The 22,011-nt window shown below is 47.5% G+C and overlaps 1 protein-coding gene across 1 annotated transcript; it reads right to left on the reverse strand.

The window, feature by feature from the left end:
* Window positions 1-4,568: 4,568 nt before the first annotated feature.
* LOC127230616 (alpha-N-acetylgalactosaminide alpha-2,6-sialyltransferase 5-like) lies at window positions 4,569-5,680 on the reverse strand. The gene is made up of 2 exons (XM_051195890.1): window positions 5,555-5,680; window positions 4,569-4,850 (listed from the first exon to the last, which is right to left on the reverse strand). Exons 1-2 carry the CDS (start codon window positions 5,567-5,569, stop codon window positions 4,569-4,571), a joined length of 297 nt encoding a protein of 98 aa, XP_051051847.1. The 5' UTR covers window positions 5,570-5,680.
* Window positions 5,681-22,011: the final 16,331 nt, after the last annotated feature.

Below are 22,011 nucleotides of genomic sequence, written 5' to 3' on the forward strand. Positions count from 1 at the left end.
CTCTAAGCTTACTTTAGAGATTATGAGATACTAGGTAAGGAAAACAAAATGTGACTCATTAAAAGATGACATATAATCTGAGGTCACTGTGACAAGAAGAGCTTTGGGGAGAGGGATTCCCATTGGAAGGAGGGCAGACACTGAAGGAAGAAACTCCAAAAAGAGCAGGCTAACATTCCTCACCAAGGACATGGAGTTGGAGGGGTACTGGCCTTACCTCCAAGGAAAACTTCCCACCTGTCACGGCAGTGTGGGACTCAGTATTTTAATTATTGTCATGCAGAATTTTCTCCTGTTAAAAGTAGCCATATTGTTGAAACTTTTAAGTTAAAACAAAACTTTTTACTTTTATTGACGTGTATGCATGTGCATGTGTGTACATGTATGCATGCATGCGCGTGTACATGTAGCACACTTGCGCACTGTGGTTCATGGGTAGAAGTCAGAGGGCAGCTTGTGCCTCCAGTGCTGAGCCAGCTCACCAGCCCGCATTGCTGAGCTCTTCACCCACAAAAGCTGCTTGGCCTCATGACTCCGTTTGCACCACAATTTCATCAGTGCTGTCAGACTGCGTGTGCCAACACCTGAGCGCTGAGAATTAGCTCACTCTGAATTTTCTGGACACTGAAATGATTTACCACTGCTTGGATTACTCAAATGCCATCAAATAGAGCTTAAATGGTGTCAGTATGTCACTAAGCATTTATAGACTTTGTAAAGAGGGAGCCTTCGCCCACAACTTTGAATTACTCTTCCTCTGGATTACTTTTCAGTTGCTGAACTGACTTGTCCATATTTTCAAGGGACATCTGCATATTAACAGCAACAGCACAGCCACCAAAAAGTATCAAAAAACCCATTGCCCGAGGAAGGAATGCACAAGGTGCTCTTGGCATGAGGCGGCTCCGTCCCTGAGGCTGCTTGGGAAATGCAGGAATAGTTGCTAGCCTCAGCTCTCACTGTTGCTCACGAACTTCTTGGCCTTTGCAGAAAAGGGCAGGTGGCAGGCGGCAGGTGGGCCTTCTGTGATAAGGGCCTGGGAATGGGAATCTGCTCAGTTGCAATTCACAAGGTCTACCAGATAGAAAATGACTTTATCTAGAAAGATCTGGACTAGAAACAGAATTGAATTCTCTGTCTCCATTCTTGGTGCTGGAAGACTTGGGTCTTTCCTCTGACAGCTTCTTGATTGGATGTGGGGAGAAACAGGTAGATAGATGGCAGATGATAGATAATTAAATGATAGATCGATAGATAGATAGAAAAAGGAGCATATGAATGTTTGTGTTTCTCTACACATCTTTGTGTGTCTGTTTTTTTGTTTGGTTACATCATGCTACAATACTAAATAAGAGTTTCCCAAGGATATGTAAATTGGTTTCTTCTCTTGTACCTGGCCAATCATGTTAGTCATCTGTGGCTTCCAAACTGAATACAGATGCAGGGCTTGCTGTGACACACCCAATGAAGTGGGAACAATTTGGAGGGAAGAGAGATCGGGGAAAAAGCATGACTCTACTCAACAAAAAGGCAGCTTCCCTCATGACCATGGACAACTGAGTGGCCTTCTGTGTGTATACTCATGTCAGGACAGTAATTCCCGTCCCCTTGTGGATGAGGGGGGAGGGCCTATGGCAAGGTAAAAGGATATTTTGATCTGAATGTTCACCATCTTAACTCAGTCTATCATTTAACAAAAGCTCACAATGATTTAATCTCAACAGTAATTTAGTCTACCATCATAGACAAGACTATCAATGTAGACAGCCTATAATTTGTAAAATCCAGGTGCTGGGAATTGGGGCCACCTGTTGAAGTTAATTTTGGAGTTATAATGTGAATTCCATAGTGTAACTAAACATAAAACACTACACATTTATCGGTCTCTGGGACTGCGTGCTGTGGAGACGCGAATGGCTTAACTCTCACTAGGCTCCATGAATCAATAGCAAATCCGACGTCTGTTGGAATTCTGACGCAATAAGCAGTTTTGTGGTTGCCTCACTCAGCATGTCTGTAATTTTTCTGAGGCCCGATGTGAGAGCAGAGAGAAAGTGACATAGAGTCGCGTGGTAATGTGGTAAGGACAGTTCACTGCTCCTTCCTTTGTTAAACTGGAGGGGAGTTTCTCTCTAGCTCCATCCTAGCCCCGCCTGATAGTCAAAACTGAATCCACCAGCAGCTTCCAGGTGCACCTCTGATGGCCACTGGGAGTGGGTGCTCTGCCGCTTACTGGCCAGAGCCACAGCAGCGGTCAAGGGGTCATCAAAGGCCTTTCGAGCAGGTCTGCATTAGCTCCCTGGGACAACGGGACATGGCCCGCTGGCGTGCTGTGCCTGGGGTTTGCACTTGTCGCTTTGCTCGGCACCGTGTGTGCTGTGGTACAACCTTGGAGCAGACCCTGTGGGATGGGTCTCCTTGCCTTCCCCCCTCCCTTTCTCCCCCTCCAGTCCTTCATTATTTTCTCCCTTCATTCCATGCTTTCTCTTCCTTCTCCCTCCCTCCCTTTCTTCTTTCTTTCATGTCTTTCTTCTCCCCTCCTTCTCTACATCATCCCCTCTTTCCTCCCTCCCTTCTTTTTACCTTCCTTCTTCCATGTCCCAGTTTCTTTCCTCCCCTTCCTTCCTTTCCCCTTTCCCTCCCTTCTTTTCTCTCTCCATCCTTCCCTCCTTCATTCCTTCCTTCCTTCCTTCCCTCTCTTGCCTCTTGGATTTTTGACACAAGATGACCTATGTAACTCAGACTGACCTCAAACTTGCCATTTCCTGCCTCTGCCTACAGAGAGTTGGTGTGCGCATACCACCATGCCCTGGGAGATGATGGTATTCTAGGAATAAATTGCACATATTGATAGACAAAGAAGACTCCCATTTACATGTAGCATTTCTTAAAGCAGGGGTAGTTGCTGCTCACATAAGGGCCTGAGATGCTGAAAATGTCATCATCACACCCGTTTAAGTGAACATTATTTGAAGATGACTGCCTTCCTAGTTGGGGACAGCTGAACACTAGGTTACAGAAGGAAGAAAGTATTTGGAATATCTTGCCATGTCAATCAGAGCTTTCAGGATGTTGATCTTTAGGCATTCCCTGTTCACGAACACTTCCAAAATTTGAGGCGTGTTCTCAGTAAACAACATGTGTGAAAATCCAACACCACACTTTGTTCATCACATGCCAGTGACCCCCACAGAATGCCACATCCACCCACAGCCAGAAGCCAGGGCTAAGTGTCCCCACAACTACAGCTCTTATCGTCAGCCTGCACATGCAGATCCCGAGTATGTAATCGATCAACAGCCAAGGCACAGGACGCTGTAGTTGTTAAACCTCTGCTCTGCAGTTTTATGTCTAACCCCAAATGGCCTCCTCCCCGGCCTCCTCCTGTCTACTTCTCCAAGTCCCTCTAGTGCAACTTTCATATTTTCAAACAAACGTTCCGTGCTTCTTGCAGAGGATGTGAGCTCACAGCACTGTTTGCATCTAGCGCCAGCTTCACCTATCAGTGCATTTTGCTACACACATCTCAGGGCATGCCTTGTTCCCATCAGGCGTCCAGGGATGGGAAAACAGAGTCCTGCCTGGAATCCCTTAGGATTCCTCACATCTGTGGCATTCTACGCAGCACAGGCAAGTGGCAACATCGTGACTGTCACTTACAGTCTGACTTACGGGTGATAAGAGCAACCTTCTCACACAGAAGGGACATCTGCAAATATTACTTTGGTTCACAATCATAAAACGCAGGAAAAATACGAAGTAAAAGAGTTGAGAGATTTCAGGCTGTCTTCTAGGTTTATAGACCAGGAGTGGAAGTGTGTTTTTAATAAAAACACACTAGCATTTTCAAATAATCAGAGATAGGTTTAAACCGTATTAAAATATCTTTGGAATCAGGAGACTTGATTCCGTTCCTCCCAGAGGCTCCTACACTGAAGCCGGAGATTTATTAGCCTAAGGAAAGGGGGTTCAGTTGAAAGGAAAGAGAAAAACCCCAGCTTATTAATTATTAGCCAAGCCATGCAGCAGCTTCCCAGAAGGCAAAGGAAAACAGGCTTTCAAGCCAATGGGAGCTGACTATGCCTCCAGCCCTCTGTGCCTGCCAGAACTGGGCTCCCTAGGGGCTGGGGCCTTTCAGCCTAGAGCGGTCCCCAGCCAGAGGGGGACCTGTGGGCTGAGTTGTGGCAGGGGCTCTTTATCCTCTCTTCTGGCGGGGACGGAAGAACAGTAGGGCTGGTCTCTACACCATTCCCATCCCATCCGGCGCAGGGCTTGGCTGGAAAACCCTAGGCTCCTGCAACTGGACATCCATCTGTAGCTGCTGTTCACCAGGATTCTAGTCCAGATCGTTCGCATTTGGGGTCCACTCACCTCATTCCTATTCCCCGATGAACTTTGCACCCTTCTCGGAATAGCAATTCACAACTAGCACACAGCCCTCCCTGCCCCAAACTGGTGCACACTACCGGTATTCCAGCCTCCGAACTAACCAACGCCACCTCCACCTCCGGTGTGCCTCGCCACCCCAGGAAAGAGGACGGGTCAGGTGGGTCAGGCAGACAGGGTGCTCAGCCCGAGCGGCAGGGCAGGTAGGATGGCGCACAAGCTGTCACCTTGTGATCGGCTACACCGAGGTATCCATCCAGCTGCCGGGGTCCAGCGGGGGCGGCTCTCCGTGGCTGGGGACTGCTCTCCACTGGCTGTGCGCTGCTGGCAGTCATCGTCTGCTGCTGCTGCTGCTGCCGCTGCTGCTGCGGGGGCCGCTCCTTCTGGCTGCCCAGGCTGCTGTACACGAGCAACAAGCTGGTGCACATGGTAGTAAGCACTAAACACACTGCCAGACCATGGTGCTGCGGGCGGGAGGGCGAGAGAGAGAGAGAGAGAGAGAAGACAGCGGCTGAGCGTGTGTGTAGCTGGGAGCCTCGCAGCTGCTTATTGACACCAAGCACAAGTCCCGGGCAGCCGCCCCAGACTCCGGCAGCCAAGGAGCAGAGGTGACGTGGTCCAGCACACCTGCCGGGGATGCTCCTGCGTTGCAGCCGATCACAGCCCGAGTCTCACAGTGGAGGGCAGGTGGCGCGCGGTGACCTGCGGCGAGGGTGAGCGCGCCCGCCCAGGGCATTTTGGGGAGGAGGATCTGGTCCCCACCTGAGCTGCTGGGATCCCAGCCCTCTGCACACCATCTCTTCCGGGCCCTTCGGGCTTCCCGCAGCGATCCCCGCTAAGTTTGAAATCCGACTAGGAAGCCAAGAAAGTCGGTGGTGGTCCCTCCTCCCCGCCCCTCTGAGTTTGTGCCCGGCAGTCGCAGTGGGGCACCCTCTTTTCGGGAGAGGTCAGCCTGCTCTTCTGCTCTCCATTCGCCCCTTGGATGACTCGCTAAAGATCCAGGAGCCCAGGCATCTGTAGAGCTCAAGCCCTGTGGAAAGTTGTCACCCTTGACAGGCGACCTCTTGCCACAGGGCTAGGCACCTGCAAGGCTTCTGTGGCCATCCCAGGGACACGGAGCCCCGGGGGTCCTTGCCTCTGCCTGGCAGAGTTGAAACAAGGGACTCACCATCAGGGTCTTCATTTTGAGCGCCTCTTTTGTGCGGAATTCTCAGGCAAGCGCGTCCGAAGCCACTTTTTCTTGGAGGCTGTCCATGGTGGGTGATTGGGCGGAGGAGGCTCGGATGCTCGCTTGGCGGCTGGCGGGCTTGAGGCTGAGCGGGAGCGGGAGCCACGGGACCCGGGAAGCGCTGCTGTTGCCGAGATTAGAGGAGAATTAAAACTGAGCCGGACCCTCCGTCTCGCCGCGATCCACACACCGCCGCCGCCTGCTGCCGCCTGCTGGGTCCTAGAGTCCTCTGCAGTCCCCTCCCAGCCCCCAAAGCATCTTTTCAGGGAAGTGCAATTTCTGGGGCAGACAGTTAACCGCAAGGGTGTACCCATTTCTTGGTTCGGAGGTGTATTATCTTTTAATGGAGCCATCAAGATAAAAGAACTCAGAACCGAATTCGATTCTGAACACGGTGGCCGTTTGGAAATTTACTAACCAAATTTTCAGTTTTGTGATTTCAATTAAAACAAGTTACCCTCCCAAATGTCAATAGATCTATTTATACTTGTATTTGGCGACCACAGCCGGGCAAATGCTGCCATGGGATTGGCTTCCTGAAAAAAAATTATGTCACTGAATGTCTAGTTGTTTTCAAATGTCCTTTTCCTCCTTAGTTTTGACAAATCGTTAGTCTCATGCTTCCTTTGGGCCGTACTCCTTCATGCAAATGACTTCATCCATCATTTGCTTCCAGGAACACAATTTATATTTCTGCTCAACCTTTGAGTCCCTAGTGCTCGGTTAAATGATTTTAAAGTTTTTGAAACAGCCAGTGCATCCTACCCATGTAATTAACCAGGACTACGGGCACCTTCCTAATTTCAATGGAGAACTACTGGCTTTGGGAGATAACACACGATACTGCAGTATAAGAACCCGGTGCTTCACTCATGTGAGTTATGCACCAATGTACACAACTCCCCATTCAGGACTTAGATTACAGTGAAAATCCCGGCCACCGTTCAGTGTGGAGGCCACATCAGCAACCTGAGAGCTCTCAGGGCATTTTGTCCCCATGTCCAGTGAGAGACATATTTCTTGTGAAACTGTTCGGCACACACAGTGCCCTCACATTGGGCCCTTGGCAGCATGCAGCTAAAGATCTCATTGAGACGGGGATGACCCGCAGGCCACCTGGACCATGGGTGTAGCAAGAGCTTTTCCGGGGCCAGCAGAGGCATGACAATCCTTTCCTAATAGTTCCTAATCTACCGCTGGACGGACGATACCACAGGGACTATTTTTAACTGAAGAGGCCTACTTCCAAACTCTATTAACAAAGTCAAAAATGATTGGTTCTGCAACAGACATCCCAGAGACAGAAACACACGCTATGGAGCCTTTGAAGGAAAACACAAAAAAATTCGAAGCACTGTCCAACACTGCCAGCCGTGAAGTCAGCTGTTTATTCAATTTGTGCTGTGGGCATGAATAGTGCCTGTTGTCTGGGCAGGAAGAGCAGCAGCCGGAGGAGAATCTTATCAGGTCTTGGCAATTCTTTGTTGTGTGGCTGCACTTGACACTCAAATTAATGAAACAAAGGGACCAGCTTGATGAATCACTGCAAGCAGATTATCTTTGTTTCTCCAATGCTGCTCTGTAGGCTCAGCTAGACGAAGCTCCTGCCTTCCTCGGCCCGTTCTTCCTCCATCTAGCAAGTTGCCCAGTGACCGATAAAACCTTACTCATATATTTTACCTTGCCAAACAGAGACATCATATTTATGACTTAACCTTTCGGCGGCATGTTGGGCATCTGTTACCTGGTGTGTAACCAGACTCGTTATGCCTATGCCCCCCCCCCCGAACTGTAGTTAGCCAGTCACAAAATTATTTACAAAATGAGTAGAGCACATTTAAAATTTCAGTTCTCAGCTTGATTGGAGGGACTTAAGGTATCTGACTTTCCAGTATATGATCAGGATGAGGAAACTCTTGTAGGGATTCTGACTTGGGAGTCGAATGGGCAAGGTTGGACCAGAAAACTTAATGAACAGACTATGGAAGAGATCTATAGATTCAACATTTTATTTATTTTATCAAGTATCTACTTTTGTAAGGAGTAAGGTTTTTCCTCCTGCCACTGGTCTGGTCCCACCTCCACGCCAGCCCCAATTAACACACTGAGACTCTGTATTTGATATAATTTTGTTGGCCCATTACTTGTTTTTTATTGGCTAGTTTTGTCTTAAGTATTAACCCATTTTTGTTAATTTAATATTTCCACATTTTTTTTTAAACCGTGAAAAGGGGCCAGCGTCTCGTCTCCCCAGTCTCTCCATCTTGACTCCTCCTTCCTACTTCCTCTTTCCTCCTTGTCTCCTAGTCCCTCCTATCTCCTTTCCTATTGGCCAACAGTGCTTTATTCATTAACCAGTATGAGAAACATATATACATAATGACATCTCCCATCATACTTTGTTAAGCACCTACTTGTTCCAGATAGTGGGTGGGGCCTGGGTCTGCTCTTCTCAAGGAACTTGCAGTCTATATTCTGGTAAGTGCTACACATTTTTATGCTACAGAATTGGGGGTTGGTAATGTACAGAATTGTTTCTCAGCTTTACCTCACTAAGATCCCAGCACGTGGGAGGCACAGGCAAGTGAATCTCTGTGAATCCGAGGCCAGAGCTGTTTACATATCAAGCCAAGTCAGGACCACATAGTGAGACCCCGTTGTTTTGTACACTGTGAAGACTTGTCTCTCGGTTTGGTTTGGTTTGATAAAAATATGACTGGCCCATAGCTAGACAGGAAGTATAGGCCATGAGCCTTAGCGTAGAACATAGATTAATAGAAATGGGTTAGTTTAAGTTGTAAGAGCTGGTTAGTAATAAGCCTGAGCTATTGGCTGAGCATTTACAATGATAGTAAGCCTCTGTGTGGTTATTTTGGGAGTGGTTGCTAGAACACAGAGAAATGCTGCTTATGCCCCGCCTTGAAAAAATACTCAGGAAGTTTGAGATTTCATGGGTGTTCATCTCAACTTATGACCTTTATATAAACCTTTCAGATATCAAGCCGAATGGCCAGAACAAACATAAAATAGGCAAATTAATGAATACTAGATTGACTTGGAGGCAAGTAGACAGGTAGACAAGTCAATGTAGGTTTTCAGTTCATCTGGCTTTGGCAGTTCAATACAGAGAGAGCAGAGGAGTAAAATTTGCCTCTCAAAACCCAGGTAGCGGAGACAGATTTCTCACCATTTAAGATTTTGCCGCATTTCTGCCTCTCCTGCTATCACATCTAATCAAATTGGTTCCCGTTTTTGAAAAAAAAGGGAATGGAAAAGAAATTGGGTGTTGCACAATGTAGTTTATGTGATAAAAACAAGCGGAGAATTTACGAAGCGAGGCATGCTCTGGGTGACAAGAGGGTAGGTGGAGTCTGAAGTGTGGAGGGGAACCCAGCTTTGCACTAGGGCATAAAGAGCAGAAGAGCACAGAGCTGGCAGAGGAGGCAAGGGGCGCAAGGCAGACTGCCCAGGAGCTCCCGGAGGAGTATGGCTGCCTTCTATGGTGTGGCCTCAGAGAAAAGGAAGACATTTCCGCAAGGCACAAGAAGAGCAAAGTTTTCAATAATGGTAGGAAGTCCCAGAACGTGTTTGACATTTCTTCATCTGTGCTGTAAACTTCACTTTCTTCTGGTCTGTCAGAGATCCGACTCTAGCTCTTACCGCTTCTTAGTGCTGTGAACCTGGCGTCTTAGTCAGCTATTCTGTGTGTGTGTGTGTGTGTGTGTGTGTGTGTGAGCATGCATTTGAGTACGTGTGAGTGTGAGTGAGCATGTGAGTGTATGAGAGAGTATGTATGTGTATACGTGTGTGAGTGTGTGTAAGAGGGTATGAGAGAGGTGTGAGTGTGTAAGCATGCGTGAGTGTGAGTGTGTGTATATATGTGCGTGAGTGTGTGTGCGAGTGTGTATATGAATCGGCATGTGAACTTACATGCCACAGCACACATGTTGAGGTCAGAGGACAGCCTTGGGTGCTGGCTCTCATTTCCTCTCTTCTTGTTTGCAGCATGGCCTCTTGCTCACCACTGCTGGGCTGACATGGGAGCTCCTGGAGGGGGTACCCTGCCTCCACCTGCCCCGGCTTCCCCATGGGTGCTGCCGATTCTGGCTCAGGTCCTCACAGCTGCACGGCTACTTTACACACTGAGCCAGCTCTCCAGCCCCAGTAAAGGCTTTTTAAGGGGTTTGAACCTGGTGTGAAAAGGGCAGAGACGGGGAGTGTGCTTTAGGTGGCGTCTCCGTGAGACGTCCAGGCACTCTTAGCTCAGGAGGTCTGTTGGGCTGAGATGCAATGGGCACTGTGGATGCGGATGGCTGTCACCATCTGGGAATGAGCTAGCACAGAGTAGAACGCAGACCTGAGGTCTACGTGTTTCCAGTTTCATGTGGCAAGGAAAGGACTTGTGGGTGTCAACCACGATGCTATGTATGATGTAGGTGGCTGGTGATTTTCATTTTGGATAGATTCTCCACGCTAATGCAGTTAGTCTCGAAACACTTTTCAAATTCTATTATCATGCCAAACATATTTAATCATATTTATTTCTGTAGTTATTGATAACCCTCCCTACCAAATTTTATATATATATATATATATATATATATATATATATATATATATATTGTGGATAACGTTTCATTGCTATTATACCTAACCAAGCCTACCACAAAATTGGGATTAGTAATATTAATCACTGACATTTATCCATCCCTTACTTTGTACCAGTATTATTCTGAGAACTTTGCGTATATAGATCACTTGGTCAGCCAGCCAGCCCTGGGGATCCACGCTGTCTTTGCCTCCCCTGCATTTAGGACTGTAGGTGTGTATCTCAAATTCTGATTGGTCGTAACAGTAAAGATGCTGAGCTCCAGGCCCCATGAGAAACTCTGCCTGAAATACTAAACTGCTATAGACACCTGAAAGCAGCCGTGGGTCTCCATACATGTGCACTTGTGTGTGCACATGCATCTCCACACACATGCACACGCCACACACACATGCACACGGCACACACACATGCACATACCATACACATGCACACACCATACACACATGCACACGGAGAGGTGTATATGCACAGAAGATGTATAAACACTCACTGTATGATGGGTGAATACTGACCAAGTCATTGTCACGGTACAGACCGTGTCCATCACCTTAGACGCCACCACGATGCTACCCAGCAGCCATATTGCCCACCACCCCACAAACAAGCAAGGAAACCTTGTTTTGATATTTGTAAGTAAGCGATTAGCCTACCCAGCTCTATAGTAACATTTCCCCAGCTCACATAGATGACGCCACAGCATCCCTGTTAGTGTGCCTTTGGACTGTTGCCTGATTGTTATGAATGAAGCCATTAAGAATATTCTCACATAGGTCCCTCTGTGGGTTTGTGTTTGCATTTTTCTTGTGTGACTCCCAAGAAATGCAGTTCTTAGGCCATAGGATAGATAGATAGCCCTGTGGTTAATCTAGAAGGCACGGATGAGTGGTTATTCAGGGGGCTATATGCCCCTTTGAACAATGGGTTTGAGAGGATGCACATTCTTGTCAGCTCTTAGTGTGACCAAACTTTTTAACACCCTTTGCCTTCCCAATGTCTTCCGTACCTTTTGAGGAGATGTAAAAGAGAAAATCTTTACCTACTGCCCCAGCTCCTTCCTAACAGTGTGGCTGCAACTCTAGGATGCGAGGGGGTAGTTATTCCTGGAACTGACTGAGTCCGGAGAGGTCCTCAACATCTCGGCCTGCTTTCCTCTACCAGCAGCCCTGCCTCATGACTTGTAGGCAGAGGGCGGGCCTTTGTGATAGTTTGAATGCCATTGGCCCTCATACGCTCATAGGGAGTGGTACTATTAGGAGGTGTGACTTTGCTGGAAGAATTGTGTCACTGTGGGAGCGGGCTTTGATGTTTCCTATGCTCAGGATACTGTCCAGTGTCACAATCCCCTTCTGGTTGCCTTTTGAACCAGATGTAGCCAGAATCATGTCTGTCTGCACAGCCGACATGCTCCCTGCCATGATAAAACTGAATCTCTGAACTGTAATGGAACCGCCTCAGGTAAAGGTTTTTCTGATAAGAGTTGCTGTGGTCAAGTATCTCTCCACAGCAATAGAAACCCTAACTAAGACAGAGTCTCCTTTAATGTTTATGTTTTCTCAAGACAAAATCTCCCTGTGTAATCCAGGCTGGCCTTGACCCCATGATCCCCCTGCCTCAGCTTCCTAAATGCTGGGATTTCAGACCTGCACCACCATGCTAGGTGGTGCTCCTCTGGGCTGCATTAATCTTGACCAGACCAGGCATGCTCCAGTCTCTGACACTTAAGTGTCATGTGACTAAGAGAAGCCTTTGATGACTTCTCATTTGCAGCAGGTGGATAGTCAAACTGTTCTGGCAAAGTGGCTGCATAGACAAAACACACTAATTACGTAAAGTACCCATCACTCTTCTGGGTACACAGATGGATCAGTCTACAGGCACATTTTTCACAGGGGACTGCCTGTGTTGTAGAAAGGGAGGCGTAGTCATTCTTCAAATGCTTATTGAGCTTGTAATAAAAATAATAGTTAATACGTATCTCTGCCTGCTGTCGGGCCATGTGCTCATGGCAGACGACAGCTTATTTAATCCTCACAATGACTCTCTGAGGTAAGTGAGAACACGTCTCCATTTTACCAGCAGGACACCAAGAAGGAAAGCTGTGCCGACGTTTCTGCAAAGTCATGAGCCTAGGAAGCGATACGCCACGGTTTGCCCAGCTTGGTTATTGGTTTGCCGCCTGAGTCCTCCCATCACCTCGTTCACAGTGCTTTGTGTTAGGCCTGCCCCCTAGAGGTGCTCAGAGGCATCAGACTGTGCTCGCTCCAGAGGACCACCACCAGCATGTGTGTGTTTGAATGTGAATGTGTGTGTGTTTGTGTGTGTGAGTGTGTATCAGTGTGTGTGAGTGTGTGAATGTTTGTGTGTATGTAAGTGTGTGAGTGTGTTTGTGTGTGTGAGTGTGTGTATGTTTGTGTGTGTATGTGTGTGAGAGTGTGTGAATGTGCATGTATGTGAGTGTGTGAGTGTGTGTGTGAGTGTGCATGTATGTGACTGTATGTGAGTGTGTGAGTGTGTGAGTGTGCATGTATGTGAGTGTGTGTATGGTGTGTATGTGTGAGTGTGTGTGCATGGTGTGGGTGTGTGAGTGTGTGTGTGAGTGTGTGTGTGCACATGGTGTGTGTGTTTGTGTGTGTGAGTGTGTGTGTTTGTGTGTGTGCATGGTGTTTATGTGTGAGTGTGTGTGTTTGTGTGTGTGAGTGTGTGTGTTTGTGTGTGTGTGCTTGTGTGTGTGAGTGTGTGTTTGTGTGTGTGAGTGTGTGTGAGTGTGTGTGAGTGTGTGCACATGGTGTGTGTGTATGCGTGTGTGTGGGAGAGGAAGAAGCTGAGTAACAGGAGGAGGTGAGGATGCGTCACAGATGCTCACAGCTGTGCGTGTGGGGTGATCAGACAGGGTGTGCAAGGGGAAATGCTTGGCTGTAGTCAGGGATTTCCAGAAGCAGAAGGAAATACCACTGGTGTTTCTGGGCAGAGGAAGAACACAGACAACACATGAAGTGTAGACCCTCGTCGCAGGGGCTGTGAGCAGGACCAGCTGTGGTGAGGTGGGGGCTGTCACAGCCAAGAGGACTCTGTACAGCTGTTTTCTCCTGCGATCCGCACTGAGGCGGGACCACAGTTTCTCTACTGATATTCTTAACATCCTGGAAACGACTTGCAACTAGTTTGCTTTATACAGGTCGGACTGTTTTAAGAATTTCCCAGGAGCTACAAGGAAGCAGTCATGAGCAGCAGTACCCTTTCCCAGTCGCACAGAATCTGGCTGAGTGACTTTCTGGGTGGGAGGCAGAGAAAGGAATCGAGGAGGGCATGTTTGTAGAGGAAAAGGTGGGCCTCAAAGTGGCCAGAATCCAAGTGAGAGGGAAAGAATCTGGCCAGAGCAATGTTTGCCAGACTGGATTTAAAACATCCTCGGACTGGGGAGGTAGCCGGGTAGGGAAGAGTGCTGGCTGTGCAGGTGGGTGAACTGGAGTTAAGAACCCAGCATCTAGGTTAAAAAGGTGCAGCTGTCTCCCGAGTTCTCGGAGGAGAGGCAGAGACCAAGGACACCAGCCAAGCCAAACAGCGCGGACAGCGCGGAACAGGAGCTCCAAGTTCAGTGAGAAACCCTGTCTCACAGGAGTGAAGGGGATCCGTGTTGCATGTGACCCCACCACATACATCCTTGGACATATATACATGAACCGGAAACACAGACACACAGAAACACACGCACATGCACTTAAGGCAAACTCTGTTATACTAGAGCGGATCAAACTCTAACTTTTCCAAGCAGACTTAAAAATTAAAGAACATTGCATTTTGGTGTGAGCATCCTGGACACATTTCAGAACGATACATGATGGTTAAAACACGGTGGACATCTTGGCTCAGTATGAGCCCTTTCAGAAGCACAGCCTACATAGGGTGTTCGGGCACATGTGCATTTGGTAGAGGGGTAGCCTCGGCGGCAGGGAAGGTGGCCAGTACTCAGTGATCAGGCAAGTTACTGCTGTAAGCAATGGCAGCTCTACTCTTCCTGGAGGCCTACGGCAGGAGGTGCAGAATCTGGCCTCAGCTACGGTCCCTGGGAGAGGGCTGCTCTGGGGTGAGGTGCTGGCATGCACAGCCAGCTGTGCTGGAGCCTGGTGGGCAGACACACAGGCAGGCAGGCCCGGCGGGCTGCAGAGCCTGGGGTAAATTCCTCCTGCAGACATGCAGGTGCTGGAGTCTTCGCATCTCCAGCTGCACTGAAGCAGTGACATGGATCCAGGGCCAGAGTAGCAGCATGTGTGCACAGTGACTACTCCTCGGAGCCTTAGCACACCAGAGTTCCGCATGTCTTGGAACCTCCCCATAGAGAACTCGTCTCTTGCAGCAGAAGGAGAGATGTAGGCTGGAAAGCTTTCATTCAAACCGTCCTTCCTTCCTGCCCGCGTTCTCACGTCCGTCAGTCCTTTTCTTGCTGCTCGTGTGTTTAGATGTCTGTCTCCTGGTCTCCATTGTGAGGTGTTTAATTCCATTGTGTTATTTACCTTTGTTCTCTGGCAGAGCAAACAGCGCATACCTAGTGATTGGACCTGGGGAAGAGGTTACCACTTTTTTATTTTCAGGACTGGGAAAGCCACATCACACACCCATCTAGTTGTGACATGACTTGAACTCAGCCTTCCTGTCTTCCTCTTGAGGACTCGAACCAAGATGCAGCCCAGCAAGGTGATGTGGCTAACCTTTGCTGGAGGTGTCTAAACTCAATGCGCGTAGAGCACGTGGTGTGTTTGTGAGTGTGTTCAAAGAAAAGCATCCACTTCACTAAGGGAAACAATTTAAAGTCTCCCTAGCTAGTCTGATGTGAAGCCCAAGGCCACTGAACATATACAGGGTCAGGTCTATTATGTTTCTACAGGGATACTATGTCCATAGGAGAAGGGTGAATGAGGAGACAGGGAAGGGACATAAGTTAAATTCTGTAAATATTTTCACATGAAGGAAAAACACGAAAATTCAGAAGAAGACTTTCGAACTTTAAGAATTGATTTCTGTTTAACACACACACACACACACACTTCAAAATAAAGGCTGATACCGTTACTCCCATAAGCAAATACAACTTTTTCATATAAAAAAATTTCAAAATTTAAAATGTCTTTCTATTTATGCATCTATCATCTAGCAATGTATTTACTTATCCAACCACCATCTATCTATAATCTATCATCTATTATCTATATATCTATCAAATGTATCTATCTATCCTAACACCTATCTGTCTATGTATTTATGTATCTATCTATCTATTGTCTATGTATCTATCACTGTATCTATCATTCTAACACATGTCTGTGTATTTATGTATCTATTTATCTATTATCTATTTGTCTATCATCTATTATCTATTTAGCCATCCATCTATCATCCATCCATCCAATCATCTGTCTATCTATCCATCCATCCACCATCTTCTTTCTATCTACCTATCATCTAACTATCCATTACTCTGTATATCATTTATTCATCTACCTATCATCTATGTATCTATCTATCCATCTATTATCTGTCTGTCCATCATATCATATGCATGCACACATGAGTATACATGCTCCTGTAGAGGTCTGAGGCCTTGTAGGAATTTGTTCTTTCCTTTTACTGTGTGGGTCATGGTGGCTTGGTGGCAAGTGCCTTTATCTGCTCTGTCAACATGCTGGCTCTCTTTTGAAGTTTCTTTGAGAGTGTCATGTTTCAGAGCTTGGTCTTGAACTTGTGTGTAGCTGAGGATGAGTTGGAATTCCCAAGTCTCTCTTGTTCACCTCCTAGGTGCTAGACAGCTAGCTTTGTCTAGAAATTAAGGGACCAGCCTTCAAGGGTAATGGGTGGCAGCTGTGTAGGTCCCTGTCTTCTGGCTGGAGTGGGCAGACATGAGTGTGGTCACCCTGAGGAATGGGTTTGACTATGTTTCTTCTATAGCCTGTAACCTAAGAGGACTGACCACAAGAGGGAATCCTATTAGAGCTCTCAACATCAGTATATCTGGCAATGTAAAAGGCATGGCTGCTCCAGATGCCACTTCCTGCCCATCTTACCACATTAATTTATATCACTTGCATACATCTTACTTTTGTTTAGAAATATTGCATAGTCTACCTTAAATAGATGATTTTGTTTAAACAATAATGTCATGTTAAAATTTAGAAAGTCAGAATATTTGTGTGAGTGAGTGTGTGTGTGAGAGAGAGAGAAAGAGAGAGAAAGAGAGAGAGAGAGAGAGAGAGAGAGAGAGAGAGGTAGAAGATCTTGGCTGTCTTTCATCCATTGAACTTGATCATATTGTTTTGGGACAGGGTCTCCGACCTGGAGTTCATCAATCCAGCTGTGCTAGCTGGCCAATGAACTTGAGATCTGTTTGTCTCTGTGTGCTCCAGGCTGGGGGTAGAGCAAGCACTACTGTGTTTAGCTTTTATGTAGATTCTGGGGTTTCAAAGTTGGGTACTCAGCTTGCACAATAAGCATGTCGCCCTCTGAGCCATCTCCCCAACTCCCAAGATCATTATTTTGCAAGTCATTTCTTCAATTTTGTTTTTGTTTTTGTGTCTGGAGCCTCCAATTCTCTGCTCCTCTGGCAACACGTTCTGCGATGCGATCCCATCCTTGTAAGCACATGTAAACCAGGATCCTGAATAAAACCCCAAGGCTTTGCACAACTTGTTTGTGTCCCCTGTGCAAGGGAGGTTGCTTCTCTCAGAGGAGGGATTTCAGGGACCAAATGAGATAACAAGAAGCTAATACTAAGCAGAATTTCTGATGCATTTAGTTGTATTGGTCAATATTTGTTACTGTAACAAAATCTGTCTGTTTATTTGTGTGTGTACATGTGCTCTGTGTTCATGCAGTGCCCACAGATTCCTGAAGAGGTCATTGGACCTCTCAGAACTTCCTGATGTGGGTGCTCGGACTGGAACCTGTCAACTGTCTCTCAATCCTTCAATTCCTAGTTCTTAAAGGGCCAGGCTCTTCCGCTCCCGATACACCCTGTGGGAAGCTGATATTCAATACCTTGGAGAGAGGCTCAGTGGACACCACAGCCCAGCACTCATCTTTATAAGGACTCTCTTGGTCGTCCCCCTCATGAGCTTCTTTGTGCAACACTCTCTTTGCAGGGCCTCTGTCTTACCGGCTTCCTGGGAAGGAACCCGCCCCCATTGCCACCCCACAAATACCCAATGACAGTGGATCCCCCAACCGACAGACAAGACCAGGGCCAGGAGAGCTTTTTTATGAGATACAGTCACGGGTGCATCATTGGTATAGCCAGACGTTTTCCCGTTAAAGTTTATACTTACGTACCAACGTAAAGTGTTTATAGAAAGTGTCGGTTCATTTCTTCACTCATCCAACAAATATTGTTAGAATACAAAGGCTGCATCAGGATGGGCTGAAGATTGCAGAGCAGTCCGGTCACGCATCCTGATGCGTCGTCTTCCTCAGTCTTGTTACTGGGTACCTACAGGTGTCCCCATGTGCACTGTGTAGATGACATCTCTGTGGGTACTTCTGCCTTCTCCTAGGCTAACTTCAAGTGTACATTTAGTCTCTTTGCATTCAGGACAGAAGGCAGGTCTGACTCTTCTAGCATTGTGTCTCTGGGTGTGTGTGTGGGGGGAGGGGACCAGGCTGCTGCAGAATTCTTCATCAACTTGCTTGGTCATGAGGCTTTTTGGGCAGGTCAGTTGTCCCCTGACGTAGGTCCAGCATACAGCAGGCCCTCCGTTCCATGCCATCTCACTCTTAAGGGTGTGGTAGCTGAAATGGATGCTACAGGTAACTCACCGTCTACACATTGTCACACATCAAAGACTCAGATATACGGGGGCCATTTCTTCCCTTTTGTATGTTATCAAATAGAATTTACGAACCTTCTGATTCATGGGTTCAGAATGGAGCCTATAAAACGGAGGCAATAAAACTCCATTCCACAGCTTTGCTCAACTTCTTACAGCCAGATTACTGTAACGTGATAATAGTTTGCAGTTGTAAAACTTATTTCCACTGTGGGCATTTGCTGCTGTGCTGGTGCTGTTCACACTAGCTATACATATTGCAGAGAAGTTTTATTTTATGGGAATAAGTATGGCGTCGGGATGTACATGTATGATGAGTGAAAAGACCAATTGGCAAGTGATCATTCGGCCGTCAGCCACCTCATACTCAGGTGTTCCCTGGGGCTCTGTCCTGTGGGTAGCAGCATGCCCTGTGAAATAACGTCAGGGTTCCAGTTGCCCAGGCAATGACCAGCAGAGATAGCTCTGTGCGCTGTGGCATGGAGTGTGGAAGCCTTACTGACAGCCACGCTCACAGGGCCACACAGGAGCAACCGATACAGGTGTGAAAGCACGGGTTTGATACTGAGGTAAGAAGAGGCCAGCAAACCAGATGACGCCATTTCAAAGAACGCTCGCTCGCTCACGGTGCTTAGGAATTCCAAGAGGATCGCTCAGAAAAAGCTGGCCTTGACTGGCAGGCACCTCCTGGGTTCCTTTCTTCTCAGGCATTGATGGCTCACATGGCTCCTCTTCCCACAGAGATAACCTGCCCCCTCCACACACACACACCACACACACACACACACACACACACACACACACACACGCACACGCACACACGCACGCACACGCACACGCACACACGCACGCACACACGCACAAAACACACGCACAGAAACTCCGAGAGGAACGTATCATGCCCCAGGCGACACGAAGAAGGAAGTCTATAGGTCTGGTGGGACATTGGGAAGGACAATAAAGGTCAGACCTTCTTTCCTGTGATTTTCTGGTGGAGGAGAAGCCATCTTGGGATTGGCCAGTTTTGGCAATCAGAGCTGACTGGCTCTGTGCTGGTGTCCCTAATTGCTCAGTACTCATTCCTGGGGAGATGAGGGCAAGTAGATAAGAGCTGATAAAGGGCAGCTGGTACTCAGAGACAAACTGTGATCCTAGCCCTCAGAGGGGTGAGTGAACAGGATCTGGAGTTCAAGGACACTCATGGCTGTATAGGCAGGTCCTATCTCAAACAAAAACAAAACAGTGCTCACGACAAAGAGAATACCAGCAAATAAGCATACACAGAAATGACAGAAAAACTGAAGGTTGTTGGTAAAGTGTGTGCGCTTCCGAGACAGCTGCTCGCTGTGTGAGAAGTGTCCAGCTGTTGGAACAGCAAGGCCTGCCATGTCAAAGCGTCACAACACACAAAACTTTAAAAAAAAATACAGTTTATACAAATGTGTGAGGCCAGGGCAGCCAGGAGGGACCGAGCCTTGGGGCAGAGAGATGGTCCCCTTGTATGGGGGAAGAAAGCAACCAGACTTCAGGATGTTAAGAATCTACCTTGAGAATGTGATCTCATGAGCTGCCTGGCTAAGAAGTACATACTTCCAGTTAAAGCCGGTGGCGGGAAGGAGGACAACAGAGGTTTCTGTTTCCTTTTGTCTGGTGAAGAAATCCATTGTCCTAAATCTGCGCTGTTTAAGATTAATGAGGTTTCACATTTCATCTGTGTAAGATACACAGGTTGGCAGGCTCAGGGCTCGCAGTGGTTGGGTAAAGTGCGTCTACTCTGTTTACTCTTTCATTCCTGGGGGTCACAGACCCTTGGTGCTCTCCTCGCCTCCACAGCCCCTGGCACAGGGGGAAGAGGCAGTCTCTATAAGCCCAGTGTCCCAGCCTCACACCCAGTGAGTCACACATCTCCACCGGGAGATGGCCCAGGGTTTCTCTGTGCTCTGGAGCCAGTGGCTGTAAACCCTCACTGGGACACTGCTTGGCCAATTTCTGTTTCCTCATATAGAAGGTGGGATTAGGGCTAGGGAGATGGTCAGGCAGGCAGGTGCCATGCAGGCATGAGAACCTGGGAATGGACTCCCAGTACATGGAAAAAAACCACCTGGGTGTGGTGCACACTTGTGAGTGTGGTGCACACTTCCAACCCTGTCACGGATGGGTGGAGGCAGGATGCATGCGCACATGAATAGATTCCACGAGAGCGGCAGGGTCTCGCCTCCCGAAGCGGTAACTCGGCGTGTATGTGTGCTTTGTGCAGCGTTACTGTGATGGTAGAACGCTGAGCCAATGATACCACAGCAAGGAGAACACAGTGGGGTGGTGCGTAGGGAAGTCACTGGCCTTGCTGTTACCTCAGTGTGGAAGAGCAAAGCCTCTTGTGTAGTGGTGGGTTGGAACAGCGAAGGCCATGGTTCTCCGTAGACTGGCATCGTCTGCCTTGATATTCCGTCCTGAGCGTCACTAAGCATCAGTGATAGACACAGTCTGTTTCTTCCCTGCTCATCTGCTGTGTGAGCATGATGCAGACGTTCAGGAAACAAAGGAGAAGCGGGTGGCATCTTGAATGATTACATCTGATAGATTTTTTTTAAAAAACAGTTTTTGTTTCTCTGCCTTGCTTTAGTTTGCTTCACACATGTCCATGTTCAGAGGCCGAAAGACACACGTGGGCATTCCTCCACCTTGTGTTTTGTGTTTCTTCTAAACAGTGTCTTCTCCTTGGCTGGGAGCTATCCATTCCCACTGGCCAGTGAGGCCTGGGAACCTCCCTATGTCCTGCCTCCCCTCCCCAGTACTGGGTTACTGTAGGTGTGCAAACGTTCGTCTGTCTCTGTGTTTTAATAACATGGGGATCAAACTCATGTTCGCATGTTTGCCCCTATTTGGTGGGTGTCTCCCCAGCCCTGTTCTGCCACCCCACCCTCCATGGTCCCTCACAGTGTTCAGCCATCACATAGGGCTGTGTGTTTCAGCTGGGCTGACTCACCAGTCGCAAGGCAAGCTAGGGTCAGAAGAGCGAGAGGGAAGGATGCAGCGGTGGGTGCCGTGCAGAGTCTTCATGGCAGGCGACCCTTCATAGGCAGAGGCCCCAAATGGTCAAATGCCTAGAGAACATACTTCTGCCCCAGTGTCTGGGGTCATGCGTCCAGGCAAGGGAACTCCCATATGTAGTTCTTACTTATGTTTCCTTATGTATGTGAACATATATACATATACATACACATGCGCATACACAAGTGTATACATACTTATACACATGCATATGTATGCATATGCACACTCATATACATAGACATACATACTTACATATACATATGTGAATACATACATATCATAGCATACATATGTGCATACATGCATATACACAGCATACATATGTGCATACATGCATATACACAGCATACATGTGTGCATACATACACAGAATATATATGTGCATACATACACACACAGAATATATATGTGCATGCATACATATACACAGCATACATATGTGCATACATACATATACATGGCATACATATGTGACTGTATACATCATAAAACACCACCATAATCTAAAAAGTGGAGCCCAAAACATAAAAGAAAAAAAAAAACTTTCTTTGAGGTTCGTGAATGGTACTTTATGTCTTAATCTTTTAGTCACTGGGAAGAAAGGAAGTGCTTTAAATTATTAGTGATGTAGAAAATATACCTCATGGGTGGGAGAGAAGGCTTACTTGGCTAGCCAATTGCTTGCCTTGCAAGTGTGAGGACACACATTTGGTTCCTAGAGTCCATAAAAAGCCTGTTTGTAATTGCCATGATGGTGAGAAGAGAGGAAATATCAGGATTCTCCAAACTTGGTGACCAGCTAGTCTGGCTCACTTGCAGTGGAAACCTTCCTCAAGCAAAAGAAACCATGATCAAGACTGACCTGTGGCCTCTACATGTATGGACTCTCTCTCTCTCTCTCTCTCTCTCTCTCTCTCTCA

The sequence above is a fragment of the Phodopus roborovskii genome, unplaced genomic scaffold (genome assembly GCF_943737965.1).
Source record: "Phodopus roborovskii unplaced genomic scaffold, PHOROB, whole genome shotgun sequence".
In the NCBI taxonomy this organism is placed as follows: domain Eukaryota; kingdom Metazoa; phylum Chordata; class Mammalia; order Rodentia; family Cricetidae; genus Phodopus; species Phodopus roborovskii.